The sequence below is a fragment of the Didymella exigua genome (assembly GCF_010094145.1).
Source record: "Didymella exigua CBS 183.55 unplaced genomic scaffold M421scaffold_2, whole genome shotgun sequence".
NCBI classification, from domain to species: domain Eukaryota; kingdom Fungi; phylum Ascomycota; class Dothideomycetes; order Pleosporales; family Didymellaceae; genus Didymella; species Didymella exigua.
Window position 1 is genome coordinate 834,963 of NW_022984776.1, and position 27,467 is coordinate 862,429.

At 53.4% G+C, this 27,467-nt stretch overlaps 15 protein-coding genes across 15 annotated transcripts; 7 read left to right on the forward strand and 8 right to left on the reverse strand.

The window, feature by feature from the left end:
• Nucleotides 1–144: 144 nt before the first annotated feature.
• Nucleotides 145–1,205, forward strand: M421DRAFT_415810 (Elf1-domain-containing protein). Its single transcript, XM_033590837.1, has 4 exons — nt 145–191; nt 246–287; nt 339–477; nt 527–1,205. Exons 1-4 carry the CDS (start codon nt 189–191, stop codon nt 718–720), a joined length of 378 nt encoding a protein of 125 aa, XP_033453718.1. The 5' UTR covers nt 145–188; the 3' UTR covers nt 721–1,205.
• M421DRAFT_197935 (uracil phosphoribosyltransferase) lies at nt 832–2,145 on the reverse strand. Its single transcript, XM_033588076.1, has 4 exons — nt 2,077–2,145; nt 1,834–2,029; nt 1,255–1,785; nt 832–1,205 (listed from the first exon to the last, which is right to left on the reverse strand). Exons 2-4 carry the CDS (start codon nt 1,986–1,988, stop codon nt 1,154–1,156), a joined length of 738 nt encoding a protein of 245 aa, XP_033453719.1. The 5' UTR covers nt 1,989–2,029; nt 2,077–2,145; the 3' UTR covers nt 832–1,153.
• On the reverse strand, nt 1,929–2,360 carry M421DRAFT_197997 (uncharacterized protein). Its single transcript, XM_033588077.1, has 2 exons — nt 2,077–2,360; nt 1,929–2,029 (listed from the first exon to the last, which is right to left on the reverse strand). The coding sequence occupies exons 1-2, from the start codon at nt 2,317–2,319 to the stop codon at nt 2,003–2,005; spliced, it is 270 nt and encodes an 89-aa protein (XP_033453720.1). The 5' UTR covers nt 2,320–2,360; the 3' UTR covers nt 1,929–2,002.
• Nucleotides 2,361–2,503: 143 nt separating this feature from the next.
• M421DRAFT_415812 (uncharacterized protein) lies at nt 2,504–6,353 on the forward strand. Its single transcript, XM_033590838.1, has one exon. It carries the CDS (start codon nt 2,718–2,720, stop codon nt 5,988–5,990), a length of 3,273 nt encoding a protein of 1,090 aa, XP_033453721.1. The 5' UTR covers nt 2,504–2,717; the 3' UTR covers nt 5,991–6,353.
• A 565-nt stretch (nt 6,354–6,918) lies between these two features.
• Nucleotides 6,919–8,289, forward strand: M421DRAFT_198028 (rheb small monomeric GTPase RhbA). Its single transcript, XM_033588078.1, has 4 exons — nt 6,919–7,214; nt 7,308–7,447; nt 7,512–7,640; nt 7,706–8,289. The coding sequence occupies exons 1-4, from the start codon at nt 7,160–7,162 to the stop codon at nt 7,946–7,948; spliced, it is 567 nt and encodes a 188-aa protein (XP_033453722.1). The 5' UTR covers nt 6,919–7,159; the 3' UTR covers nt 7,949–8,289.
• A 341-nt stretch (nt 8,290–8,630) lies between these two features.
• Nucleotides 8,631–10,257, forward strand: M421DRAFT_879 (serine-tRNA ligase; the record flags this gene model as incomplete). The annotated part of the gene is made up of 4 exons (XM_033597612.1): nt 8,631–8,641; nt 8,739–9,745; nt 9,805–9,990; nt 10,058–10,257. 4 exons carry the CDS (start codon nt 8,631–8,633, stop codon nt 10,255–10,257), a joined length of 1,404 nt encoding a protein of 467 aa, XP_033453723.1.
• Nucleotides 10,258–11,885: 1,628 nt separating this feature from the next.
• On the reverse strand, nt 11,886–12,401 carry M421DRAFT_415815 (uncharacterized protein). The gene has a single exon (XM_033590839.1). It carries the CDS (start codon nt 12,310–12,312, stop codon nt 11,962–11,964), a length of 351 nt encoding a protein of 116 aa, XP_033453724.1. The 5' UTR covers nt 12,313–12,401; the 3' UTR covers nt 11,886–11,961.
• A 591-nt stretch (nt 12,402–12,992) lies between these two features.
• On the reverse strand, nt 12,993–14,347 carry M421DRAFT_198111 (carbohydrate-binding module family 63 protein). The gene is made up of 2 exons (XM_033588079.1): nt 14,049–14,347; nt 12,993–13,999 (listed from the first exon to the last, which is right to left on the reverse strand). Exons 1-2 carry the CDS (start codon nt 14,206–14,208, stop codon nt 13,077–13,079), a joined length of 1,083 nt encoding a protein of 360 aa, XP_033453725.1. The 5' UTR covers nt 14,209–14,347; the 3' UTR covers nt 12,993–13,076.
• Nucleotides 14,348–15,693: 1,346 nt separating this feature from the next.
• On the reverse strand, nt 15,694–16,755 carry M421DRAFT_97611 (uncharacterized protein; the record flags this gene model as incomplete). The annotated part of the gene is made up of 2 exons (XM_033598521.1): nt 15,694–15,717; nt 15,910–16,755. 2 exons carry the CDS (start codon nt 16,753–16,755, stop codon nt 15,694–15,696), a joined length of 870 nt encoding a protein of 289 aa, XP_033453726.1.
• A 181-nt stretch (nt 16,756–16,936) lies between these two features.
• Nucleotides 16,937–18,084, forward strand: M421DRAFT_415817 (uncharacterized protein). The gene is made up of 4 exons (XM_033590840.1): nt 16,937–16,974; nt 17,152–17,207; nt 17,300–17,473; nt 17,526–18,084. The coding sequence occupies exons 1-4, from the start codon at nt 16,950–16,952 to the stop codon at nt 17,730–17,732; spliced, it is 462 nt and encodes a 153-aa protein (XP_033453727.1). The 5' UTR covers nt 16,937–16,949; the 3' UTR covers nt 17,733–18,084.
• Nucleotides 18,085–18,313: 229 nt separating this feature from the next.
• Nucleotides 18,314–18,671, forward strand: M421DRAFT_51789 (uncharacterized protein; the record flags this gene model as incomplete). The annotated part of the gene is made up of 2 exons (XM_033594964.1): nt 18,314–18,431; nt 18,505–18,671. 2 exons carry the CDS (start codon nt 18,314–18,316, stop codon nt 18,669–18,671), a joined length of 285 nt encoding a protein of 94 aa, XP_033453728.1.
• Nucleotides 18,672–18,861: 190 nt separating this feature from the next.
• On the reverse strand, nt 18,862–20,154 carry M421DRAFT_88685 (uncharacterized protein; the record flags this gene model as incomplete). The annotated part of the gene is made up of 6 exons (XM_033597690.1): nt 18,862–18,885; nt 18,944–18,976; nt 19,006–19,152; nt 19,203–19,328; nt 19,383–19,474; nt 19,539–20,154. 6 exons carry the CDS (start codon nt 20,152–20,154, stop codon nt 18,862–18,864), a joined length of 1,038 nt encoding a protein of 345 aa, XP_033453729.1.
• A 422-nt stretch (nt 20,155–20,576) lies between these two features.
• On the reverse strand, nt 20,577–22,957 carry M421DRAFT_415821 (uncharacterized protein). Its single transcript, XM_033590841.1, has one exon. It carries the CDS (start codon nt 22,918–22,920, stop codon nt 20,929–20,931), a length of 1,992 nt encoding a protein of 663 aa, XP_033453730.1. The 5' UTR covers nt 22,921–22,957; the 3' UTR covers nt 20,577–20,928.
• A 130-nt stretch (nt 22,958–23,087) lies between these two features.
• Nucleotides 23,088–25,004, forward strand: M421DRAFT_415822 (Maf/Ham1). The gene is made up of 6 exons (XM_033590842.1): nt 23,088–23,155; nt 23,361–23,720; nt 23,778–23,851; nt 23,907–24,079; nt 24,317–24,711; nt 24,884–25,004. Exons 2-5 carry the CDS (start codon nt 23,538–23,540, stop codon nt 24,706–24,708), a joined length of 822 nt encoding a protein of 273 aa, XP_033453731.1. The 5' UTR covers nt 23,088–23,155; nt 23,361–23,537; the 3' UTR covers nt 24,709–24,711; nt 24,884–25,004.
• Nucleotides 25,005–25,903: 899 nt separating this feature from the next.
• On the reverse strand, nt 25,904–27,416 carry M421DRAFT_888 (nucleosome assembly protein; the record flags this gene model as incomplete). Its single annotated transcript, XM_033597704.1, has 5 exons — nt 25,904–25,954; nt 26,005–26,321; nt 26,370–27,083; nt 27,184–27,284; nt 27,370–27,416. 5 exons carry the CDS (start codon nt 27,414–27,416, stop codon nt 25,904–25,906), a joined length of 1,230 nt encoding a protein of 409 aa, XP_033453732.1.
• Nucleotides 27,417–27,467: the final 51 nt, after the last annotated feature.

Below are 27,467 nucleotides of genomic sequence, written 5' to 3' on the forward strand. Positions count from 1 at the left end.
CGCCGACGGAGCTCTGGAAATTCGTCGCGACCCGACACTTTGCGCGTCATCGTCGAGAAAGCCACCCACGACTCGCAGTCAACAAAGCAGCAGGCAACCACCACAAAGGCGCTCTCGTATTACAAGACTCATCGTGCGCGCACTCTGAATCGCACCCACCGCTGCAATATCCCCCACAACCATCCAGAATGGTGCGTATGGCGCTTCTCCACGCCATCGCATGCGCCCGCTAATCGTACCAACAGGGCAAGCGCAAATCGTCAAGCAAGCCGCAGGGCCCCAAGAGGGTATGCCTGTCAGTATAGCGCTGCGCCGACGCTTGCTAACGACTACACCAGAAGGAGAAGCTGCCAACGACGTTCCAGTGCCTGTTCTGCAACCACGAGAGGTCCGTCTCCGTGTCCATCGAGAAGAAGTCCGGTGTCGGCAACCTGCAATGCAAGGTGTGTGGGCAGACGTTTCAGACTAACATCAACTGTGAGTGTTCCTGCTTGGGAAGTGAGGTGCTGAAGCTGATTGAAGACAGATCTGTCTGCGCCCGTCGATGTGTATGCCGACTGGATTGATGCGTGCGATGCCGTTGCGAAGGAGGCTGCCGCTGGGCGTACCGCGACTGAGCGCTCGGCGGACCGTACTGGCGCGCTGCCTAAGCCGGTAGATGACGACGATGGCTTCATTGAGAACGACGACTTGGATGCAGAGGGCGACTACGATGGCTGAGACGTTAGGCGACACTGTACACCAGGGTGTTCAAAAGGCGCCATGATGAGATGTGGGCATGATTGGCATTTACGGCGTTAGGGTATACCACGGAGATGGGGTACTTGTGTTTGAGTTCTAAGGTTGGCGTCGACCACCTGATAAAAGCTTTGCCCATAGTGGCTTGAGGAACTGAAGGAACTTGGCTATCTGACTGTTTCCCCGCTTGTCCGTTGTGAAGTGTGGTAGAAGTAATTCAAGCCAAAGATGGGATGGGAATAACCAACCAAATGGTGCTGGAACTGCTGGTGAAGGTTCGTAGTAAGAAGACGAGTTGAAGATGTGACCTAGAGGCAATTAGACGACTGGTAGTCGATGGCATGTTCGTATCATGTATATTATTCGTTGGCTGCGGTTCTCTCTCCGCTCACCAGCCAATACTGGCTGACATGCTCTACAAAGTGTAGAAGCGGTCGCCGAAGTCACCAAGCCCGGGTACAATGTAGCTGGGAGGTGGTCAGTGACAGTTTATGTATTAATCTCCGAGGCACATACTTCTTTTCATCAAGGCCCTGGTCAACGAATGCTGTTACCACTCTGACCTTGGGCACTTGCTCAGCAAACCTCTTTGCGCCTTCGGGGCTAGCAATGAGGTTAAGGAACAGGATATGCTCCTCAGGCACACCGCGGGACTTGAGCACTTCAACGGCCATGAGCGCAGAGCCACCGGTTGCAAGCATAGGATCCAGCAACAGTACCCAGCGATCCGCAATGTCTTCAGGCAGCTTATCGTAGAAGAGCTTTGGCTGGCTTGTCTCCTCATCTCTTTGAATCAGAATCTTACCAATCCTGACCGACCTGCAGCAATCCCTCAGACCCTGCTCCATAGACTCGCCAGCACGCATAATCGAGACTCCACAGATCTTGCCTTCGAACTTGACTCCGGCATAGATTCGCCCCACAGGCGTGGTAATCTCGTGACCTACAACGGGAAGGTGGTTGAGGCCCTCTTCGACCAGGAGGCGAATGATGCGGTTGGAGTAGAAGATGAAGTCGGCACGCCCAGTGTTCTTGTCGCGGATCATGCTGTTAAAAATTGAGTGCTCTGCTGGTGACATGTGCTAGGGTTCTTACGTTAACAACGCAATCAGCTGAGGCGTCTGAGGCAAGATGTGGATGTTGGGCACTTGGTCCAGAGGTTTTGACACAGTTGCTGTGGGCTTCTGGGTAGCTGGGCGGTACTCAGGGCCTACGCATTGCGAGGGGGGTGTCTCGAGTCCGCTAGTCATGATTGTGGCTGTTGTTAACGGAGACTCGAGGGGTAATGACCCTGATCGTGTCAGTGATGTTCGAGTCTCCAATTGCAATCACTCATACACTTAAGAGTGTCGTTAGACAGTGAGCAGTCGGGTATGAAGATGTGGGAGTAAGGAGGCTATGATCGGTGGTGGACTCGAAGATAGATTCAGCCGTGGCGGCAAGACACTGGGAGAAATTCCTTGGGTGGGGCAATCGATCGGTCTCAAGAGATATGGTAATTGAAGAGCTGAGATGGACTAATAGATACAGTGTCGCGATAACGAAGAAAGAGGAGAAGCTATAGTAAATAGGGCTCCACATCTAGGCTCGTGATCCACCGGCGACCTCCGCATGGCTTGGAGGCTGAGTGCCGGAATGGATGAGGAGAAAGAGCACACGCGCGTCTATCCCCGCAGCTCACCGCCTGCCTATCTTGGCTAGCGTGTCTTCATGCACGCAGGCGCGGGACCCTGCTTTGCGCCTTCCTCACCACAGTAGGGTGCTTGCCAGCTTCGTCACTGGTGAACACAAACCGATGTATGGTGGCGTGATTCACCGTCAACAGCAATCACAATCGTGCCTGGGCATCATCACTTCATGCAGACCTGATTGAGGCAACAGCTTGGACGCTGCCTCACGTCAACCTTCTCACCACCACAATGCGCGCGCCCGTCTAGAGCAACTCTTGTATCACAACAACACCGATAAACGCGTCAACCATGGCATCTTCCATGTCATCCACCTTCACGACCGGCGAGAGGCGCAAGAAGGTCATCACATACGGCAAATTGTCCCGTCTTCCGCCACCGCGACAGAGCCTCCTCGAAGATGATGCGCCTTCCCCCGAGCGACCGCATAAGTACACTGCGCCTTCGAGCGGGCCATCAGCAGAATATGAAGGACTCACGAAGTCTGTGCGACCCTCTGCGCATGCGCGTGCAGTTACTACCAGTCCTGATGTCTTCGATGTACCCTCCGAAGACGAATTCGGATTCCCATCGACACCGCCTGCAAAACGATCAGTGATACAGCGTAGCAAGACGGAAAGGGTTCCACGCGCCAATGTAGTGAAGAAGCCAGCTAATGTTCCGGGTCGTACAGCTACAACAGCGCCTCGGCCTCCACAGAAGTCCGCGATTGCGAAACCGGCAGAAGTCAAGACAAGAGTGTTGCAGGAGCAGATCAGAATGCAGCGACTGATGCAGGATAAGGACACACAGGCGAGGATACAGCCGGCGAACAAAACATCACAGGCCAAGGCATCACGAGCTACAGTTGAGCAGAGGCAGGTTGGTGGGGGTGGTCAGCGACTACAACGATCGATTACGTCCTCTAAAGACGCATCGCGAGCCACGACACCAGATATAGTCCCACAGCCCATGCCAAAGTCGCAGTCAGTGCGGGCAACTACATCAGTCATCTTGAGAAAGACCGCGAAACCTGCGACCAAACAGCCTGTGAGTCTGGATGTGTTCGACGTACCGTCAGATGAAGAAGCTGCGTCTTTGCCCATCCCGGCAGCACCTCGTCAAACGTCTCGTTCTTTATCAAAGGTGAAGGCGAAGCAACCGGAATCTCGCAATGCCCCATCATTTGATCTGACGCGGAAGCCGAGCGAGCTTGGAAACCTGCATAATCGAAAGCGCAAGGGATCCGAGTCTCTCGCGACTGTACCCTCACCAGCTTCTGAACCTACGCAGGAAGTAGCAAGATTACAGCGAGACCGCAAGATACCTAAGCGGCAGACAGGAACATCTCCAGGGCTTGAGTCAACCAAAGCGCCAGCTGCTCGTCCAGAACTACAGGCTACGTTTTCCGAGTCTGTGATCAATAAGCCAAAAAGGACAAGAACGCGCACTGTACCAGTTGTGAGCCAGCCGGCGATGTTCAAGGGCCAGTCTTCGCCAGCAGTGCTACATAAAATGTTGCAAGCCACAAAATCATCTTACGAAGACTCGTCCGAAGTACCTGCCTCTGATGATACCATGTATGACATCTCAGACCCGGTCACAACACCCATCCGCCCAAGGCCCTCGACGAAAACCACAGCTTCAACGCCGGGCTCCGTGACCCCCCGTCAAAAGGATCTTTTCAGTACACTGTTAGGTGGCACAGCTGCACCGAAAACCCCAGCTTCGGCCCTTGCCGCTCTGCAGCTGACAGACAAGAAGCCGAGGTCTCTGCTCGGTGCTCTCGCAAGATCAAAGTCTGACGTCGCTTACAGCAGCCAGTCTCGAAAGACCCGATTAATAGATACCCTCAAGGACGACGACACGAGCTCTGAAGACGAGGGCAGCGAGAGCGACGAAGAAGCTGACAGCAGCATTATTACGACTCTTGGTGTGGACAACGACAAGACTCCGGTGCAGACGAGGCGCATGGTCGTCGAGGAGGCTAGCGAAGACGACATCATGAACGAAAAGGCAGCAGGAGATTCACAAACCTCACAAATATCTTCTGGGGTGACCACTCGACCAAGACTTACATACGCCACTCAACGGTCCTATCTACAAGAAGCAAATCCAGAAGACGAGTTTTTAATGTCCATGGAAATGGACGACACCTGGAACATGGACTCGCACACTGTTTCCACGGATGACGAAGACGGCCCTACGAGTCAGCCACGGACCTATCACGAGCTGAAGAAATACGGCCAGAACACCATGTTCTCTTGGGACATGGAGGAATCGATCCGTGAGATTTCAGATGCATCTAATCGGAGCGGACGGCGCAGCGCCATGATGGACCTGTGTACCAAGATGGCTGATGCTGGGTTCATCAGTCAGCTTCTCGACTCTGGGTTCATGCATAGACTCCTTGAGAACATCGTCACTCCCACTGACCCCATCTTCGACTTTATCGCGGCAGTCTCGGTCTTATTTATTCTCCAAACGAAGCCCACATTTGCCGTGGTTGATCAGATACACCAATCCGGCATCACGACAACTTTGCTCAGCTTGGTCGACAAGGATACCGATATCTCAAGGGTCGCACGCGATCGCAAGTCCAATATGTCGAAGATTGCCCAAGATTCTCTAGCCGACTTCCTCGCGGTGGTTCTGGCAGCCAAGGCGTGGTCTTCAAGTACACCAGAGAAAGTGTCTCCTCAAATCGTTGCACTCACAACAATCGACCTGCTAGTCCAAAGTCTTCGAGAGTCTGGCAGCACGGACGCTTTGTTGACCCCGACCGATGTTTCCAAGGTCGTCAACGCGTGCTCATTCCCGTCTAGTCGCATCAAGGCCGCCAAGGCTTCTCCTCAGGACATGCTGGTTCTCGACCTGGCAATATCAGTACTGGAGACAGTGTCAATCGTGGATCAAGATTACTCGACATGGCCGACTAAAACTCTCCAGCAGCTGTCTGAGGTGATCTCAGTCTTCTTTGAAAGTGGAGATCTCACCAAGACGGTGGAGGCGATGAAGCTCTGCATGAACTTAACAAATAACAAATCGAAAGCCTGTCAGCCGTTCTCTACTCGAACCTTTCTGCAGCCTCTAATACACTTCCTTGTCAGCTCTTTCAAGCTATTGAACACCGGCACGCTGGAGGAAGACCGCCAGGCCGCGTTGACTCTCAGCCTGGGCGCGATTATCAATCTCGCTGAACTCAGTGATCAGGCGCGACTCAATGCAGTCGCCAATACCAACTCAATCGAGGAGCTCGTCAGAACTTACATAGTTGGCTCTGAACGAGCGGCTCAGGCCACCTCTGTTGAAGAATCAGAGGTCGGTGTCAAGATCAACTTTCTCGGCGTACTACTGGGCATGCTCTGCCTCAATGCCACTGTTCGGTCTAAAGTACAGGTCTTACTTCCAGGTCAGCAGCTGAAGCTGTTGCTCCAAAATATGCGGGTATTTGCCCGCATCCACGAGACGGTGGACGAGAAGACAGCCAGACGCTTCGAAGGTGCGGAAGGACAGGAAGCTTTGAACAACTACTACGTGCGAATCATGCATGTCGTGGAGAAGTTGGAAGGCGCAAAAGCATGAGCGACGATGTTGATGCCAGGAAGCACGCAGAGTCTATCACGGAAGCGTGGCATACGAACCTCTTTTCGGAGTTGGATACCCCGACTGCTCGACGGTCTCTCATACAGCGTGGGAGGGTCGTTTGAAGATATAACACGATACCCGGTGTATGGTTTGCGGAATTTGCTAGTATACAATGGACCACAACATACGGATCCTCTCGATATGGATAGTCCGGTGTTAACTGTACAAAAGAACTCTACTGCACTCGCTACTGATCAGTGCGCTGCGTCTTTCGTGAACACATGCAGGGCCGCTATCGGTCCCAAACGGCGTCCAGACAAGCGTTCCACAGACGCGTGGGTATCTCACCGAGTACTCACACGCTACGATGCCTGCGTGACAGTCTGACCACGTCCCGCCCGACGGAAAACCTGTGTGATAGTCCGACTACGCCCAGGCAGCACCTACCAGATGCCACGCCAGTAGGCTTGCAGTCACATCACGATGTTTCGCAGAGTCTTCAAGATGCATCTTGGACGTGCATGTGATGGAGCTCAGGTCGCGCAGACACGCCAGATTGGGGAAGGCTAGGACAGCGGGGATGTCGGATGGGGCATTAGCTTCTAGAAGAGCCAGAGAAGGGATGGCCGAGAGTCGCTGCGAGCGTTGCCCATACACGGGCGCTAGACTCGGAAGAATCGACATCACGTAAATTGAATGGCTAGGATTGGGCAATCTGGGTAAATACTGACCAGCGGCGCTCGTCAAGATCGAGACTCGCGCGTGGGGAGGGGCGTAAAGGGTCTCGTGTGGGCCGTGGTGGAAGCGGCTGAACTTTTTGGAGCGAGATTGAGACGCGCAAACACACTTCCACCTGCGACGTCGTCTTTGTTACCTTCGCTTCGCTTGGTGATCTGGTTGAGTTTCGGTACCTAGCGGCGCCGCTGCACCTTGCCTAACCTGCCTTACTCGGTACCACTAATCACAACTACCTTTGCAGTTCGCTCCTCGCCCGCGGACGGACGTCATCCTTAGCTCCCAGGATCGACAGAGCAACGCGCCTGGGCATCAGCATTTCAGCAGTCGACTGAAGCTGCAATTCTACACTGTTACTTGGCCGCTCCGCTCGCAAACCGCTCGACACCCCTACAAATACACGCATCGCTATAATAGGATTCACCAGCAAGATGCCCGCCCCACCCAAGCAGAGGAAGATGGCCATTGTCGGCAGTCGAGCTGTCGGTAAGCAAGCGCAGTCGTGAGCGCAGTTGTGGGCTGCAACATGCTCGCCCACCGCCGTGCCAGCGCCCATGTGACTGACGCAAACTGGTGCAGGCAAGTCGAGTATGACGGTGCAGTTCGTCGACGGCCACTTCGTTGACAGCTACTACCCGACCATCGAGAACACGTTCAGCAAGATGATCAAGTGGAAGAACCAGGACTTTGCAACGGAGATCATCGACACCGCTGGCCAGGTACGTGGGCAACAACAGTCTGGAGCTGGCATGCAAACATTGCTAACACGACTGCTCGCTTCAGGATGAGTACAGCATTCTTAACTCGAAGCACTTCATCGGCATCCACGGCTACATGATCGTCTACTCGGTCGCAAGCAAGCAGAGCTTCGAGATGGCGCGCATCATCCGTGACAAAATCCTCAACCACCTCGTAAGTCCCTCGCACCGGCGCCAGCCTCGCTGTGGGCACGCCCAGCTAATACACTCACCACGCAGGCCGTCGAGTGGGTCCCCCTCGTCATCGTTGGCAACAAGTCCGATCTCCGTCCCGAGCAGCGCCAGGTCACCCCCGAGGACGGCAAGCAACTCGCGCAGGAGTTCAAGTGCGGCTGGACAGAGGCCAGTGCGCGGTACAACGAGAACGTCGAGAAGGCGTTCCAGCTCTTGATCGAGCAGGTGGAGACGAGCCAGAACCCTGGCGAGCCCACTGGTGGCAAGAGTGGGTGTCAGGTCATGTAAAGCCCATGACTGACAGTACTCTCCTCTAGGTCCCGAGAAGGAGAAGAAGCAGAAGGGCTGGAAGGAACATGTGCCGGGAGGCTGCACATGTTCATGAACGACGACGTCGATGGTGTAGACGGTGTAGATGGTGACGGGCTGGGCTGCTGCAAATGCGTTTGGCAGTTTCTCTTCGCAGAGGCATAATGGCGTAACGGTGTTTGAGCGGGGCGCAATGGGTTTATTCGGTGCTCAGTTCTCAATGTCTCAGGCTCTACGACACCGCAGAGATTAGTTCTATTGACTGCAAAGGTCGTGAGGTTCACACGCACTTTACACATGTCACTGCCCACTCCAGCCACCACCAGACTCCAGCCCCAGCTCCACACGGTGCGTGCCCCTCGATCACCGTGCACGAATGCATCGACCACGACTTGATTAGGCAGCTCTGAAGCTTTGACGATGAAGATACCGTGATCGATGCTTTCACGTGTGCAGGCTCGAAACTTGCTTTTCTGGGAAGTGCGGACGGCAGTAGAGCGCTGCGTCGCGCCTCGAGCGCAGCCACGAATACCCCACCATCCGCACAGATCACCCCTCCCCTGACTCAGGCGCCGCACCACGACATTTGTGTGAGGCCCCGGGCTGCGACGTCTTGCACACGAGCAATTGACCCGGCACACAACTGCACCCGTGAGACACGATGCTTGACGTGTAAGCCCGCCCCGAGTGCGAAGTGTCTGGCCTGGAGCGCCCGAGCCCGTCGGGATTGCTGCACTTTGTAAACATGCTAACATGGCGGGGCAACCAGCAACGACTTTATCGAGAAGCGCGGCGGCGACCCAGAGAAGATCCGCGAGTCGCAGCGCAAGCGCCATGCGCCCGTTGAGGTCGTCGACGAGGTCATCGCGCTGTTCGAGGACCACCTGAAGACGCAGTACGACGCTACGCAAATCGGGTCCGAGATCAACAAGCTGCAGAAGGAGGTCGGGCAGAAGAAGAAGGCCAAGGAGGATGCCAGCGAGATCCTCGCACAGATGGTCGAGCTGAAGAAGCAGAAGGCGGCCAAGGAAGACGAGGCGGCCCAGAAGCTGGTCAAGCTCAACCAGAAGGCCAAGTCGGTCGGCAACTACGTGCACAAGGACGTCCCCGTGTCGGGCACCGAGGACGACAACGCCGTCGTCAAGACATGGGCGCCCGAGGACCGGAAGGCAGAGTTCAAGCCAAACGCCATCCCCCACCACGGCGTCCTCACACGACTGAACGGCTACGACCCCGAGCGCGGCGTCAAGATTGTCGGACACCGGGGCTACTGCTTGACCGGCTACGGCCTCTTCCTCAATCTCGCTCTCATCAACTACGGCCTCGAGTTCCTCTTCAACAAGGGCTACACGCCCAACCAGCCGCCCTTCTTCATGCTCCGCGACCAGATGGCTAAGACAGCGCAACTTTCCGACTTCGACGACGAGCTGTACAAGGTCACCGAGAGCAAAGACAAGCCCGAGACAGACAAGTACCTCATCGCCACCTCCGAGCAGCCCATCAGCGCCCTGCACTCGGAGGAGTGGCTCGGCGTCGCCGATCTGCCCATCAAGTACGCTGGCTACTCGACCAACTTCAGGAAGGAGGCTGGTTCCCACGGAAAGGACGCCTGGGGTATCTTCAGGATACACCAGTTCGAGAAGGTTGAGCAGTTCATCATCACGCACCCCGAGAAGTCGTGGGAGGCCTTCGAGAGCATGCTTGCTACGTCTGAGGAGTTCTACCAGAGCCTTGGTCTGCCGTACCAGGTCATCAACATCGTCAGTGGAGCGCTGAGTGAGTGAAGCCAAGTCGGGTCGTACCTCGGAAAGGGTGGAAGCTAATACTGGATCCAGACAACGCGGCTTCCATGAAGCGCGACCTCGAGGCCTGGTTCCCCGTCACCGGCGGTGGCGAGTACAAGGAACTTGTGTCCATCTCCAACTGCACAGACTACCAGACGCGCGAGCTGGAGATCCGCTTCGGCGTGAAAAAGCAGACAGCCACGCGCAAAGAATACGTCCACGCTCTGAACGGCACACGTACGTCTTTGTCTCCCCGACTCCAAGCAAACCCCATCCATGAAATACGCATGCTGATGATGAACAGTCTGCGCCACCGAACGCACGCTCTGCTGCATCCTCGAAAACTACCAGACCCCTGACGGCTTCGTCGTCCCGCAGGTCCTGCGCAAATACATCCCCGGCCAGCCCGAGTTCCTGCCCTTCGTCAAGGAGTGGCGGCCCAGCAAGGACGAGGTCAAGGCCCCTGCGCCAGCATCCGCGCCGATCCCAGACCGGACGAAATGAAGCTTTGCTGACAGTCTCGCTACCCCCCCTGATCGTCGTAGTCGCTCCCCCGGACGTCCCTTCCAGAAATTGACACTGGCTGAGCGTGCAAAGTATAAATTCGAGTCGGAATCTGACGAGAAGCAGCACGAGGCGTTCGACGGAAGCGGTCTAGCGGGCGCGGCGAAGCGGCGGTATGAACTGGAGAAGCTGAATCCGGGGGCTCATCATCTGCGGGCCGTTCCAACAAGGCACGCAGGCGGATGCTAAGATCACAATAAATAGAGCGAGATTAGATCGCATCAAATAAACGACCTCTGAACACTGAGCGCTGCGCCGAGGAACTCGCTATCTTAATGCCAGTGCACTGCTCGAGGAAGCTGTCCCGCGAGATCAAGCCGCCGACACGAAGCATCGGAGCTACGCGTACACCACAGCGAGAATCCGATTCAACATTGCGAACGTGTCGCGCTCAACCCACATTGCGCATTCCGTCACAATTGCTAACACGTCACAAACGCAGATATATCAGTTCTTCAACCCTGCACAATCTTGCACGCGTTTACAATGTACGAAGAAGCTCGTTTTTTTGGCCGATCAACCGATGCGCACGGGCCTTGGACATGATTCCTGTTCGCAACGCCCATACTAATCCACACCAAAACAACGAGTTCTTAACATTTTTGAATATTCTGACGTGGTGAAGCTGTTGTTTGACATATAATTGACCCATCGCAAGATTTTTGTGGTGTTGCGGCGACGTTGAGAGCCTGTGCGTTACCCATGAAAGTTGTTACCTCCACCTGCCTAAATGATCCTCCTCACCTGCTCTAGTGTTGCGTCTACCTAACAATTGATAACCTCTATGGGCATATCCTCCCAGGATTGTATCTATTAACTTTCACACTCTTTAGCGTTGCAAGAAGAAGTAAATTGCTTCGTTACGTGCTGCTGAATCCATGGCTAAGCATGTTCAATTGCACTGGCCTCAGGTGAGTGACCTAGCCACCACAACCTGTCAATATGCTCTGTGATCAGGAAATCACGCGATATTTGGACCTTATGCGCTGGAGCACCATCTTGTTATAGTATGCACTTATTCCTGCTTTTTTCAAGTTTGTGGATCTATGGGATAACCTTCTATAGGGCACCTTCTCTGTGCTAATACCCATCAACACCCCCATGCGCACAGTTGCCCTGTTTATAGTCCATAGTACTAGGAATGTACTGCTTCTTTCTTATATTATAGCGATAATTGACGTCACCTTTTTTGAGGTTGGAGAGAGCGTGTTAGGCGTAGATTTGCAGCTTGTTGTCCTGGGTCTTTTGGCTGGTGTTGAGCTCCCGAATATGAGCGTCTGCAGCTACCTTCTCTTGCTGAGTTTCTTCCCAATAAACATGACACAGGCCCTTGAAGTTATAGCAGAAACAGGTGTAGAATTGCAGGCAGCAGTCCTTCCAATTCCAATCATGCTTAACATTGTTGTCCTATTGCTCTCTACTGCGGCACTACGTTTGGATTATGCCTCTCTCTCTTCGCTAATTTAAGCAGGTGTTTTGTTAAAGACAACTTGCTGGAAATTAAAGCCTTTGTTGTTATATGGCTCTATATTAGGGTTGTGGGCGAGTGCCCACTTGTATTGCTCCTTCTCTTGTTCAGCATCAAGGTGAGGCTTCTAACCTAGGTAGCGCTGTGCGTACCTAGCCTCCTCATACATGCCGTTTTTAAACGTTGTTAACTACGCTTATTTCAGGTACAACGACTTTGAAATCGCCATTTTCAATAGCCTGCCAGCTCTCTCTCTCACGTGCGTCGCGTGAGGCCGTCGCAATCTGGATGATTGTGTCCTTCTGTTTCTGGGTCAACAACTGACTCCTCCTACGTCCTAAATCATTCTTATACAAAATTTTGTCCCATAGAGCGACACTATGATTATTTGCCTTTGCCTCTACCTGATGGAGAAGGTCTGAAAGACTTGACTGCGCGCAGCCCATTGTGGTTGCCAAATCGCGTTGGGTTGCATAGTCACCTCGCAGGGCTGTGAGAGCGCCTACTGCGAACGCGCGCTCAATCATTGTCAGCTTAGTGTGATTTGTTTTTGGAGGTTGGATAAGCTTGTGTTGCTTATATTTGAACCTTTTGCGACGCGCAATTGACTCTGCAGGCATTGTTGTGGTTGTTTTACTATGAAGAAGTATAGGTGTTGCATGTGTTGATGAGGCACGATCGAGCACGGACTTCTTGATCGGCCAAAAAAACGAGCTTCTTCGTAGATGTACATCGCAGTTGACAGCATCCACAGCATTCACAGACGACAGATGGAAACCCCGAGGACTGCCAGACGTGCACTAGACATCCCCGCTGTGAACATTTACCCAGGCTCTACTCGCCGCGATGAAGATGCATTGCGGATACAGCATCGACACGTGTTTTCGACCCGACGGTTCGGATTCGAATTCGAATACGTGCACGCTGGTGAGAGAGACGGGCAGCTGCTTTATGTGCGGAACTAAGAGCCTTTTACGATTGGATAGGCCAAGTCGAGTCTCTACAACGACATCGGCAATGGTTGAGCTTGCTGTCATAGCGTCACTTTGGATGATACAGCAAACAGCGTGGAGTGAATGGTCTCGTGCCTGCAGGCTCTGAGACTGATATGCATGTATTTGCATCGAATAGAGTCCGAGCTAGCGGCAAGAATAAAGTACCCAAAAGAAGCGAATCAACAAAGTGTGTAAGAAGCGAAACATCCCAATTCATCGGCCCATCATCAAGAAGAAACCATCGTAAAAATCCTGCGCCTAGCGCAATCTCCTCCCTTGTACCGTCTCGTGATTCTCTACGAGAAGTTGCTCGATGCGGTCTTGGTGGTGTTCTCCGCAATGCTGACACCCTTGACGATGATGCTCTGGCCGCTGGTGCTGGTGACCTTGACATCGACCGTCTGCGTGCCAAAGCCAGCGCTGTTCTCGAAGTAGTTGTATGTCTGGCGCGTGGTCGCCTGCCACGTCTTGCCGCCATCGGTGGAGACCTCGAGCGACGCGACGGCGACATTGGAGTTGACGACCTGCATACTGAACCAGTCCTTGCTGGTGCCGGACTTGTTCTTCAGAACAAAAGGCGAGGTGATACCGCAGGGAACAATATCCCAGCTGATGGGGATGACGCCCTCGGTGGGATTAGCCAGCTTGGCAAAGGCATCGGGGAAGAGGTCGAGGTGGTTGGTGCCGCAGCCTGGGCACTGGTCCACAATCATGGCCTTGACCACGTTGCCGGACGGTCCGGTGACGGCGACGCAAGCACCGCAGTTGCCCGCATCGTTCCAGTTGGAGTCTGAGAGGGCGGTGCCGAAAAGACCAGAGGGGATGGTGTATCCTCCATCGAACGAACATGTTCCTCCAGAGACGTTGCCGCCGTAGAAGGTAGCCTCGCCAGTTTTGGAGCCGGCAGCTGATGTAGCTTGGGCCTGGACACTCTGGGAAGTGGAAGAAGCAGCGGAGGTCTCGACAGCGGTAACCGCCTCAGAAGTAGGAATGGCAGCCTCGCTAATTGCGCTGTAGCCCTGTCCAGGAACGTATGAGGTGGGAGCAGGTGTCTCAGTGACAGCAGAGTCTGTGTAGTCAAGGCTGACGGATGAAAGAGTGGGCTTGGGGCGGCCAGTGTAGTTGCCCCAGGTTCCGTTGGGGAAGTTGCTCCAGTGAAGGCCAGTTGCTGATGCCTCAACTGATGATGAGGGGCGTACTGTGACCGTAGTCGTGATGTCTTTGAAATGGTCAGTGGAGTCCAGCAGTAAAGTACGAGCAAGTCTTACCGATGGTAGATGTGATCGTGATGTCGCTTGGGACAGGACTGGGCCGGACGGTGACGTATGTCCTCTCAGTCTCAGTCTTAGTGATGGTGCGCCTGGTGCAGCCCTCCTGGGCGAGAGTGAAGCCCACAAGGGGGATGATGTAGAAGATGCTCGACTTCATGTTTGTTCAAGCTTGTGTTATGTTGATTGTTTTGAATATGGGAACGTCTTCGGCTCTCTTGATGAAAATGACTGTAGTGGATCGTATCAAACGAGTGGCAGCAGCACTAGGCTTGCGAAAATGAATGACTGTGGTGAGAGAGACCGGAAGCTCGTGAGGCGTTTCTCAAGTGGGCAGTCTCAATACATAAGGCCCCTCGAAACCCCTGGTACAACATCTCGTCTACTTTGCCACATGCAGTAGAACCAGATACTTGCGTGGAAATTTGCTCGGGAGTAAATGAGCTCTCTGGCACCATGTCCTCCGGCGGGAGCGGCACGGCTGCACACACGCAGGATGCCCAGGCCACATGTGTGTTTTCAGAAGACCCCAGGTCTAGGCTCACGCAGTAGACATGCGGGAAATCTTGGTGAGATGAGTTCCACAGGATTTTCTGATGAGAGTGCAGGGTCAAAAAGGCGCTAAGTGGAGATCAAACGTTGGCGAAATGAAGAGGCGGGAACTCACTGCATCCTTCCATCTTGCGTACGAACGCGAAAACGTGCCTCAGGAACACAAAGAGCATTAACATGATGCAGCAACTTTCGAATCGTGCGGTATCGTCTATGAGCCTTGGCGCTGTTTGCGCAAGTTGGCGCTTTTGTTGTAGTCGGTGTCGTCTCGGAATCGACGTTTCAAGATTGCGACTTTGTAGAACCACCGGGTTTAACGTGCAACGAAATGACGCCGCGACTTGACCTTCCGCAATCGGAGGTATATAGATTTTTCGAGATTTCCTCTGACGCCTACCATTGCGGAGACAAAGGGCGCGAACGATCGGGAGGGAACCGAAACTGCCGAGCTCAGGATGCTCACTGGCCAGTCTCTGGCAAGATTGGCCAATCTAGGGAAAGTGGAATCCAGCGTCTGAAGATGATTGCGATCGCAGGCATGGGCTTACCCTGTGCAACGTGCCCGACTCCGAGCCGCATGCAGTTGTTGGCGTTTCGAGAATCCATCAGATTGATGGCCTGGCTAGACTATAACATGGACGGACAATGTTTCATTGTGAATGCTCAGAGGGCCGATGTCTTTATGTTTTCGAGACTGCCCACGAATATACAGCTACCATGCACCAGATGGCTTCCGTGAGCGGCGATGCGAAGTCTACAGAGAACATTACAAGGGTGCGTGTGTGGCGGAGATTCGCTCGGGGAATCGTGATAGGTATTTTTCGACAAGCAATCATGACTGCTGATTGAGTAGTGATCTCGTGCCAATTTCCCAACGTTCTCGCCGTACAACATTGCTGATTTTGGGCGATTACAGGAGCCTCTTCGTGTTCTCACAAATCGCCCTGCTGGTCACTCCATCATTTCGGTCCGATCAGAAGCCACGATGAGCGTGTGGTGCCACTGTGCAACGAGTTCGCCTTAGGTCGGTAGTGATCACTGTCGTTTGTCCTGATGCGTAGAGACATCTGATAACTCTTGCACGATCTCTTCACTATGATCTCGCGAACAAACTGCCCTTCGCTCCCTGGTCTTGCGGTGTTCGGTTTCGACCGCAGGCACCATGCGTTGATCAAGGGCCATCGCTTCCAAGCTCGATATCGACCTCCTCCCCTTGTGCTTCCAAGTGGGGATATGTGCGTCCTGCCGGTGAAGATTTCGAAGTCTTCAGCGCCATCCGCTCGAGCGGTAGAGATTCCACAGCGATAGCGAAGTTGTTCATCCCAGGGCTGCTTCGGATCTGCTTCTTCTCGAATCGAGTGGGGTTCACCGGCCCTGTCCAGTGAAGCAGGTAGTAGCTCAACTTTGCAGTCAGCTTCTTCTTCGTAAGTGCAAAGCCAATGGAACTCATAATCTCCAGCATTCGAGGCTCATCGATGTACCTGGAGTTTTCGATACATGGGAGAGGTAGGACGAAAAAAAGCAACGGCAGGCTGGCACTTGATGTAGTCACTGCTGTCCTTAAAAATTGAGGGATCAGCTGAAGCATCGCTCCACGGCCAGGAGCGTCAGGAACATAGTTGAGGACCAGCGATAAGGATACAATGTCAAACCGCTCTTCGTCAGACTTGGGTAGAGGTCGCCTTGTGAAATCTTGCTTCTCGATGCCAGCGCCTTGACTATTGAGGTCGATCCTCGTCATCTCGATAAGGCTGGGAAACTTCGAGATCTCATTTGTGGTGGAAAGAGCGCCCACTTCGAGACACCTCAAAGATACGTTCTCTGTCCGCCTCTTGCCTCGAGCTTTGCGATCGAGAACACCGAGTTCAGCCAACCACTCAACGAGCAATTTGCTCGAGTCGCCGCCACGGTCGCTGGCTTGTCCTTGCTTACTTGCCGCCTGATACAGAGCAATTCCACCGTTTTTCTCGATTTCAGTCTCGAGTTCTTGAGCTTTTCGCGAATCCCCAATCTTCTGCGCCGCCGCAAGCTGCTTGTGTAAGCGGTGGTGAGTGCGTATGATGGTCCTGGAACGCTGCGCAGTCATTCGTTCCCTCGGCTTGCTCACAGGCGGTCTCCCACTCGCCAGAGCTTTTTGGCGTTTCTTGACGGTCATCGGTGTTCGCAAGACTGATAATCACATGTCTTGGTGTTCATGAGCGAAGAACGCCGGCATGCAGAAAGGGTTGACGCACGGTTCAGTCAACGCCACTAACCTCGCTTACCGCGCACCTTCCGTCGATATTGAAGTTCGTTCTTTCTGTTTTTCCTGCACGTTTTGTCACTAACCACCAGCAACACATCGTCGAAATGGCTCCCAAGGCAGCATCCAAGAGTACGTTCCGCCTCGGTCGTCGGCGATCGATCGAGCCACGAGCTTGCGCATCACGAAGATATTGCACACCACGGCAGCAACAGGAACTTTAGTACCGTACTGCAGTGCAGCGAATGCGCTTCGATCAGTCCCCGACAAACTTCTCTTGCAACCATGAACATGGCTAACATGTTGCAGCCGCCACCAAGACCGGCAAGCAGGCCAATGCCGCCGCTAAGGCTGCCCTTCGCGGTGTAAGAAACCCTTGAACTTCTTAAGTCGTGCCAGAACCAATCTCTGGCGGGCTGTTCTTCTCGTGTGTCGGACACAATTAACGAGATGACAGTCGTACGCGAACAAGAAGCGCTCCATCAGGAAGAGCACCAGCTTCCACCAGCCCAAGACCCTTGAGCTGTCTCGTACTCCCAAGTACCCCCGCAAGTCAATCCCCCATGCTCCTCGCATGGATGCCTCGACCATCCTGATCCACCCCTTGAACACTGAGTCTGCCATGAAGAAGGTATATTAGTCGATTCCAGAGTGCTAAGATTGGTTCGCTAATGACAGCGCAGATCGAGGAGAACAACACCCTCGTCTTCATCGTCGATGTCAAGGCCAACAAGCGCCAGATCGCCGCTGCCCTCAAGAAGCAGTACGACGTCTCTTGCATCAAGATCAACACCCTCATCCGCCCCGACGGCTCCAAGAAGGCCTTTGCCCGCCTCACCGCTGATGTCGATGCTCTCGACATTGCCGCCACCAAGCTCAACCTCGTTTAAGCGAATTCTGGTGCATGGGATGGAAAGGACCTGGGATACCCAGCTGGAAAAAGCGATGTGTTATGCCCGGCGTTCATGGGCACGTAGTCACGGCGACTCGAATGAATCAATTCAGCATGACGCCACTACAAGTGTGTGCGCGACCTTCAAATGATACCCCTACAGTACTTGATTTGCGTCTCTATGGCCTTTGGTGAAATCGCGCTCCATTGAATTGTTTCCCAAAGCTTAAGTGACAGGCCAAATTGCGCACCGCATACAAGAGACGATTTCGGAAACATTGCAAGGAACAATGCAAATTTTTGCAACCTCTCCTACAGAAAATACTTGTTTCAAATGAATTCAGTAGCGGAACGTCGACTGTACGGTTCAACAGGAGTGTCTTGAATTTGTGCAGTTACAGGCTGTCAGTGATCGTCGCAGACATCTATAAAAGCACAGGCCATCCATCTTAATAGTCCATTTCCATCATCACTTCAGAACCTGTACGCTAACACGACACAACTACACGCACCGCTCCCATACCCGCCGTACCGTATATACCAAATATCGAAACCCCCGCGAACACATATACAACCAAAATGGACGGACTCGGCGGCGGCCTCGCAAATGTAGACGTCACCCAGCTCAGCGACGCGGACAAGCAGCAATTGCAGCAGTTCGTCGTCAACGAGGGTCAGAAGGCGCGCATTCAGTCATGTACGTCGGTTCCGTTCTCTCTTTATGAACAATGAGCCAATTACCTGAGAACAAGCGCTGATCTGAAATGTAGCCATCCACAGCCTGACAGACACATGTTTCCGCAAATGCATCCCCGCCGGCACAATCAAGAACGGAAAGCTCGACAAGTACGAGGAGCCCTGCATGAGGCAATGCGTCGATCGCTTCTTGGATGCGAACCTGGTTGTTCTGAGGGAGTTGGAGCGGCTGAGGCAGTAGACCTTCAAGGCGGAAATTGAGGGCTTTAGGATTAAGAGCAAAAAGTGCATGATGTGACGCTCTGCGCCGTAAGAGATGAGCGAAGTGTATATTAGGGCTCCGCTATACGGGCTGTACAATATGGAAAGACCAGGACCGATGTACCGCAATTGGGGCATCTGTACGAGATGTACGAATTCAAAGAGATTCTTCACACGGAGTTTTCCGGTTCGATCTGGTAGGAAGCAGAGACAATATTACGAGACTAAGGAGCAAGGCAGGGCAGCACTTACCCGCACGGCAGATCGGGAAGAATAGTGAGTATGCTGTAACATTGCAGCCACATAACACTCACTAACGAGCTCTTTAGCACGTTGACTACCTCCACTCCTAGTACGCAAAAACGAATCCCAAACTGGCCACCCAAGTCATCATCTTCCACACGTCCACACCAATCAAGCTCGCCGCTCCAGTTGTCTCGTTGCCACCTGTACTGTTGAACCTGTTCAACGTATCCTGCACGCTCGCTTTCGCTCTGCTACCCTCTGTCACCTGCCCCGGCGCAAGACACGCAATCTGCACCCGGTTCGCGTCGCCCCTGAATTTCCGTCCTTGCGGAATTGTGGGGAAGAACGTCATGATATCCATAATCGGGAAGTTGGTCGCTAGGTCGTAGTCCTGGATAGAAACGTAGATGCCGAAAGAACTGGAAAAATTGCGTCCATCACACACCAGCTGACTATTCTCGTTGAGACCCTCCCGGGTGGAGTTGTCTAGCAAGTGGGGGAAATGCGACGAGAGACTGGAGTTGAATTCCGGAACCGCTGTGCTGCGTCAGCTTCGCCCTCGCAATATGCCAGTATGGGAAGAACCTCAGCAACGACTTACGCAAACTCCTTGGCATCAACATTCCACTACTCGTACACTCCCATGGTACGGTTGTGTTGATGTCCGCACAGCCGCTGTACTGCCTCCGCTCGCTGGTCCCTGCATTGAAATACTGGATTCTCAACCTCGCCAAACACTCTTCACTGACCATACTCCTACAGTCTCCCGTATCCTGCACACTCTTCTCCAGCGTATCATAGCTCCATGTCACATTCCCACCGATTTGGAACTGCAGCGGTACGAAAGTATGGCATGCGCGCATCGTGCGCCCGAGGCGCTCAAGGTCAGAGTCCCCGACATCTAGCCATAAATATGTATCTGTATCGGGTGGTTTGGGAGAGTGTGGTTGTATGTAGGAGCTCAGCGTCCAGTTTGATCCGGTTACATTTCTGATCAGCACATCGCCATCATCAGGGTCACCGAGGATGGAGACCGTGATGGCAGGGATAGTGACGGACGAGGAGGCGTTGTATGCAAGTTGCGGTGCGATGGCTGAGCATTGGGGAGAGTCCTGAGCATAAGACGAGGCGGAGAGTAGGAGCGTGATGATTGAGTACTTGAGGGCTATGGACGACGACATTCCGTTTCGGTGTTTTGCTGTGATTCCGCGCTCCATCAAAACGGGCTTTGGAGGTGTTCAAGTATGCTTTCCCAGCATGCCTATGTAGAGCATTGCCCTAGTGTTATTACCTACGTCACATCAATCACTCCGCACAGCCAGTCTCAGAAGTCATGTGTGCCAACAATACATCCTTGGCTGCTTGCCTGAACGTGAGAATGCGGCGTCATTTGTTGTTGTATTACCTATGGTGTCGATCACAAGGCTATGCAAGGCTAAGGTGCCTCGTATCCGGTGGGGGGACAATGGTACACCCACCAAGAAGCTTGGTTACGCTTATGGTCACCAATTGGCTTTCATAGCTCACGAAGCCCACCGGAATGAGCGTGTCTCACGCCCGAAGTGTAAGGTCGCCCGCCCAGACGGGCGGAAGGTAGTCTTATGGCACCCTGGATGATTTAAGTTTGTCTAGGGACGAGGGCGAGGTGTCTTTGAGGAGTAAAGTTGTTTGTGACGTATTGACAAGAGCGCTGTGATAACCCTAAGGAGATCCTCACCAATACCTTCGTGGTGCCAATACTCTGACTACCTCCAGGTGTGACAATTGACCCAACACTTGTACAGCGACGCTTGTAAGACGTTTCTTCATCTACCCTCGTTGCATCGTAGATTAGATGCTCTCGCTACGGTCTTCTACAATTCCGGAGACCTTCAAGTATCCTGCAGTGCTGCTTCGATGGATATGCTATTTCCAGGCTTTTCGCGATGCCGGAGTATAGTCGATTATGCGCGTGGTGAAAGCCCCCATCTTTAATGTGTACGATGACTCGATCACCTCTTCCTCGGTACCTTTGGCGCGGGTAGATTCTCCCTCCTCCTGATCCTGACTCTCACATCATTCCTCGGCACCTTAACACTCGCCGCATCAATCACCTGAGGAAGGACCCAAACACCTTTCTTGTCTTCCCCATCTTTATCCACACGGCTGTCGCCCTTGACCACCTTGCCATGGCCATCCAGCGCAGCACCACCAGCGTGTATTTCATCACGCACTTCGATCATCTTCTCGATGAATGTCTTCTTCGGCGCAGGACTGACATCCCAGAGCTGAACGATGCCTGCTATGATAGAGACTAGTAGCGCAGTCTTGTAGTCCTTGAAGTCATCACCTGGAAGGTCAATGGATGGACCGGGCGCAGATCTGGTGAACCGATCTGGCTTGAACGTATCAGGCGAAGTAAAATTTGCGGATGAGCTGTTGATCAGACTTCTCGATAACCCGATGTCGAAGAGGGAGCCAGCATCGAGCTCCCACTGTTCCTGAACGCCGGGACGGAGGCTCTTTTCGTCCAGAACAGTGGACTTGTTGAGTAGAAGCATCGTAGCCGAGGAGTTATAGAGGCGTCGAGTTTCGTTAATGCAAGACAGGAGGTATGGAAACGCGGTCGGGCTTTGAAATTGAGCGGAAGAAGCAAATGCAATTTCTGGTGGCGCGGGAAACAACGGATGGATCGACGGAGGCTGGACGGCTTGCGCCCATGGCTTGGTCTCTTCCTTGATCTTCTCCAATGGAGTGTCTTTGTCACTCTGTGCTAACGGCCAAGTCGAGGCGGAGTAGACGTTGAGTAGAGTCCAAAAGAGGAGTGGGACGACCTCTCCAACGATACTATGTATCAAATCGATCGCCATAGCAGCTCGTGCCGAAATAGGTACATCGTGTTCAGAAAATAGCTCGTTCAGTGCTGCAAGAGGCGTCGTGGTGTCGGCGTCCGTTTCTTCTCCACTCATGCTCTCGTCATCCTCCCGTACCCTCCTCACCTTTGGGTTTGTGAGCTCGTCAAATAACCCAGTGAAGTGGTGTAAAAGCCGCTTTCTTGCTAGTGCTGCTGTCGGGAGGCCTTGAATCGGCGACAATCGTGGGATCCCAAGGGCTAGGGCGTAATAGTGTCTGTTGATGTCCGCTAGATCAGATGCGAGCAGTTGGTAAGAATCCGGAAATTGTGTACCGGCGAGAGGTTCAAGTATCGCGCTACAGCAGAAGTCATTGATCAAAGTGAAGAAGTCGCACTCCACCTCCGAGGTTCCATCTGTCAATTCGATGTTGGCCACTCGCTCCCATTGCAATTGGTCAACGATTGACGAATTGAAGGTGATTAGGTCCGGCAGAGAGTCCTTGAGAATTTTCCGTGATGCGGAGACCAGAGCTTCCATTGACTTCAAGTTGAAGATCTCGGTGTGGACAGCCTCGTCAATCTTCGGACGCAACTCAAAGTATCTGCCCTCAAAGGCTTTTGGCATACCGAATGTGTTTCGTAGTACTGCACATCTGGTGTATTCATGCTCTTTCAGGCCGCTGCACTTCTTGTGGAATTCTTCTAGGAGAGAAGTTGTAAGGACGACCAAATGCTTTGCACCAGCCGCCTGGTACGAGATGATGCTATGCGCTGATGAATCCCTGACGCCCTTCAACCACTCTTCTTCGCCTGAAACGATGCTTCCCAGATGTCGAACTCCGGGAATCCAGTATGGCAGCGATTGTATCCTGCTCTTCCCGCCATCCTTGCTCTTGCTTGTGTTTCCGGCGCCGGAGAGCAGTCTGGTTGGTAGAAGTAGAAACACTGCCGATAGAGCAAACTGTGGCAAGATATCGAACCAAGAGAAGTCTTCGCCTACGAAGCTCTGGAGCAATTCAAAAAGTCCGTAGTAATAGGCTATGGCTAGAGTGAAAGGGCTGAGTAGTAGAGAGTACCATGTTGGCAAGAATAGTGTACTTATGAGGCCATTGGAGGCATATACAGCCACGAAGAGACCCTTGAGCGCCATATTGGCGTGTTGCTGGTGTCGTCGAGGCCGATTCCGGGGGTAGGGCGGTTGGAAGGCACGCTGACATGCGACTTCGCGCTAAGGCGCCTCTTCGGGCCATAGCGCCCTCGCTTCCATGCCCAAAGAAGCCTTTAGTCATGTAGCTCTGATACACCTCTTGTCACTTGTGCATGTCAAGAACCTAAAACCTCAGCTGCGAGCAACATCAGCCCTGTGACAGCCCTATCAGAGCCCTGTAAGTATTGATGTGGTCGAGTGTGATCGGGCGCACCGCCCTTCAGCCCTCCTTTACAATCAATTCCGCAACACCAGTCATACCTGGCTGCTTACAACATCAACATTATGAAATTGGCAGAATTGAGAATTGAGAGGTCTTGAAGCCATATATCAACCCAAGAGGATCGATCTTCTCGAGTCCATCAATTCTAACTTCCCCGCAGATCCCAACCACATGCGGCCCTGAGGACCGAAGTCAATACTACTTCAACTACGCTATCAGACGCCACAACGAGCTTGCCCAGTCTCCAACAATCTACAGCCCATTTACTGATTTCAATTGGCTATTTGCTATTCGCGATCACATTTTTGGATCTATCAGTCTAGACCAAGCTACCAGAATGACCTCAACACCATTGCCTGAGCACCTGAACTTCATCACGGGCAACAAGAACAAGCTCGCAGAAGTCCAAGCTATCCTCGAAGGCGTCATTGAGCTGCGAAACCAGAATGTCGACCTCGTCGAGATCCAGGGTACCGTCGAAGAGGTCACACTAGACAAGGCACGACGAGCAGCAGAAGCAGTACGTTCACTCATCACCTTGAATAGCTGTTCTGATCTGTTGCTAACGCTTGTATAGATCGGAGGCCCTGTGCTTGTAGAAGACACATGTCTCTGCTTCAAAGCCATGAACGACCTTCCTGGGCCATACATGTACTGTTATCACCGTCCTGTTGTTCCATGCCTATTGTGCTAACGTGGTCCTTAGCAAATGGTTCATGCTCTCCCTCGGCCCCCTCGAACTGCACAAGATGCTGGCCGGCTTCGACGATAAGTCCGCACAGGCCGTGTGCACATTCGGGTACTGCGCAGGACCTGGCCACGAGCCGATTACGTTCCAGGGGCGTACGGATGGCAAACTGGTGCCGAGTCGAGGACCTACTATTTTCGGTAAGCAGATGCTCATTCACGACAGCAGTGGTGCTCGTGTGCTGACAAACAAACAGGCTGGGACTCCTGCTTCGAGTACGCCGGCACAGGCCAGACATATGCGGAGATGGACAAGGCCGAGAAGAACAAGATCAGCCACCGGGGCAAAGCGCTGGAGAAGCTCAAGGACTGGCTCGCGGCCAGGACCGACGCCTAAGCACACCACCGAAACAAACATAATAGACTCACCATACGCAGTTCTCGTTTCAAGTTTCTCCCTCTTCATCACATCCTTATTCCTCGCCCGCATGGTCCTTTTTCCAATTCTCAACCCACTGCTCAATCCTTTCCAGATTCCCCTCGACATCATCCGCACTATCGCTCCTCAGCTCGACGACAATCTCCTCTTTATACGCCTCCCGCGCCTCGTCAAGCAGGACCTGCATGATCTCACTGTCCATGTTCTCGTCAAGCTTCTTCTCCTTGTATCCTCTCGCAGTAAGGCGGTCGTAAAGGATGGTCGAGTCGCAACGCAGGACAACGACGAGATCGATCCAGCGTTCGGGGAACAGGTCGCAGGCGTGCCAGTCGAGGATGCAGCCGCCCTGCTCGGAGATGTGGTGTTCTTCGAGGTAGTCTAGGAGCTGCGTGGCTGTGTTAGCTTGCGAATGTAGTGGGCTCCAGACTGCGGTGAGCTCCAGACCGCAGTGAGCCCTGTAGAGTAGCAATCGCAAGCTGCAGTAATCCCCTCAAGCGCATGTACATGCGCATCCTCGCGAGAGGAGCCCAAGACTACACATCGTCTTCAACACGCACCTTATCCTCGTCCACGATCCAGCTGCCAGTCTCCTCATCCTTGCCCTCATGAAACCCCTCATCCTTAACAATCTGATTAACAGAGACGTGTTTGAGTTCCGTCGCGCTCGCCAGCTGCTCGGCATGTGTTGTCTTGCCCACGCCGGGGGTGCCCGTGATGATGATGTTCGGGTTCGTGCGCGCCATTGTGCTGTGTGCCGTGATTCTGGGCTGGAGGATTGGAAGCAGGATTCGTGTGATCTCGAAGAAGGTATCAAGCTGGCGAGACAGGCAAGAGAGTGTTGGGTGTTGAATGTTGGAGACTAGAATTGGTCTTGCTGCTGTGCATGCGGCCGTTCTCGAAAATTATTTGGCTAGGCTGAGCCCCGCCAATCACTGCCCCGCACTAGTGGTGTGACAATCCCTACCACTCGGGACCTCGAGATGCGGTCAGTGAGTACTGCGCTTGCATGGGCGTAGCTGTGAGCTTCTGGTCCAAGCTGTTACACATGCTCAGTCCTTTGCTGTGGGATATAGTGCGGGCAGCTTTATACATATAACATCGTAAACGCTGGCAAGGGATTGTGTTGTGCGTGAATCTGATGCTCATGTCATTCATTTCGCTCTATATACCAAAACTTTTACTATTCGTCGCTGTAGTCGTGATTCATCCGCTGCTCATCGCTCCCTCACGCTTTGGCACCACCGCAGGGGTCCACACTGTCTTTACCTCGCATGTCTGCAGCTGTTTCGTAGCCTGACGTGTTTGGGGGCGTGCCATGAGCAGGAACTATTATGGGTTGAGTGGAGTGGAGTGAGGGAGGTAGAGCCAGTATAGTTCATGTATAGCTAGAACAACCACCCCAAATCGGCGTCCGGCTCTTTTGATGTAGTGATACGCCGTGTGGAAAACATGAAGTGCTGTGCAAGGATAACGGGAAGAGGTCAGGTTGCGAGCCTTTCACAGCCAGAAGTGCCATCTAGATTGAACAAGCTCAATGCCCGGAGATATCATCGAAGGGGATCGGTCGAAAGAGACATTTAGCTCTGCTTGCACTCAGCAGCCTCCTGCTTGGGTTTTGTGCCGTCGTTCTAAGAATTGTCAGTACCGTCCTATTGTCTTGAAGGACTGTGGTGCTCACCTCGTCATCTGACTCTTCGTCCTCCTCGCGATCGTCGCTGAGCTCATCCTCATCCTCATCATCCTCGTCTTCGAACTCGCCCTCGTCGAAGTCCTCAATATTTTCGTACTGAAGAGCCTCGCCGGTGAACCAGTCGATGGCGCGGGGGATGAGCTTCTCCTTAATGTCCTCACCCAGCTGGTAGTCAAGCTCGAGGCGCTCCTCGATGTCGGAGGAGGCGTCATCGTCTTCGTCCTGGGGAGGGCTTGGGGGGTCGAAGAAGTTGAAGAACGACTCTGTGGGAACGGTCTTCTTGACGACGCGAGTCTGCTTTGTGTCTGATCGAAATTAGTTTGCTGTCTCAGAGACCGACACACTTGACTCACTCTTGTTCCTCTGCTTCTTGCTCTCAACACGGACGGTCAGGTCCTTGCCTGCCTTCCAGTCGATCTTGTCGCCCTCAGCGTGGTCGTAGATAAAGTCGCCACCGTAGCCGTTCTCCTCCTGGTAGAAGTATGTCTTGGTGATGGTCTTGTTGGCGAAGAACTCGTTCTCCTCAAACTCGAAGATGAGGCGGAAACCGGGGCGGTCGAGGTACTCCATGCGGACATCGGTGAGGTGCTTCAGCGCAGCCTCGTCGCGGTCTGTGATCATCTCGGCGAGCGAGATCTGGTTCTTCATAGCGCTCAACCAGAACTCTGGGATACCCTTGACGTCCTTGCCCTCGTCCTTGTTGAGCTCCTTCTCGCCAGCTTCCTCGTCATCCTCATCGTCATCATCTTGCTGCTCGCCGATCTTGACCTGCTCCTCTGTGGGCTCGGTAGAGCCGTTGACAATCTTGGCACGCTCCTCGTACAGAGGTGTGAACTTGGCGAAGTACTTCTTCTCGAGCTGGAGAACCTCCTCCTGGAACTCGGCCTCGAGCTTGGAGTGCTCCTTCTGGACGCCCTTCAGGCCAGCGACACGGCGGCGGACGGAGCCAGGCAGCGACTCGATGTAGCCGCTTGAGCGTCCAACAAGGGAACCGAGCTTTGCCTGCATCATCGAGACCAGGGCGGGGTTTGCAGCGAATAGTCCAGCAGCGGCGCGGTCAAGCTCCTCTGTGAAAATTCGAATTAGCGGTCAAGAACATCTGCGGCGCCAGTGCGCGGGGTTGGAGGGGCAGCAAAACAACAGGATAGAAAATCGAGTACAGCATACCTTCTTTGATGGTGCCGACATTGGGCTGCTGGGCGCGCGACGAGATGGGTGCAGCATTGGCGGGTGTGTTTTGCGGTGTGCTGGTAGGCTGCTTGTTAGACCTGGGGACGTCCATAGCGGCGGTTGGGTTGGAGAGTTTGTGTGTAGTGTCGGGAAAAACGCGTCGTGGGGCAGAAAGAGACTTACGGAGCAGAGATGGAGTCCATCTTCTTATTGCGGATCGGTTCAGACATCTTGGCAGAGGCTCTGTGATTCCGCAACGCAAGGTGGCAAAATGTTGAGGG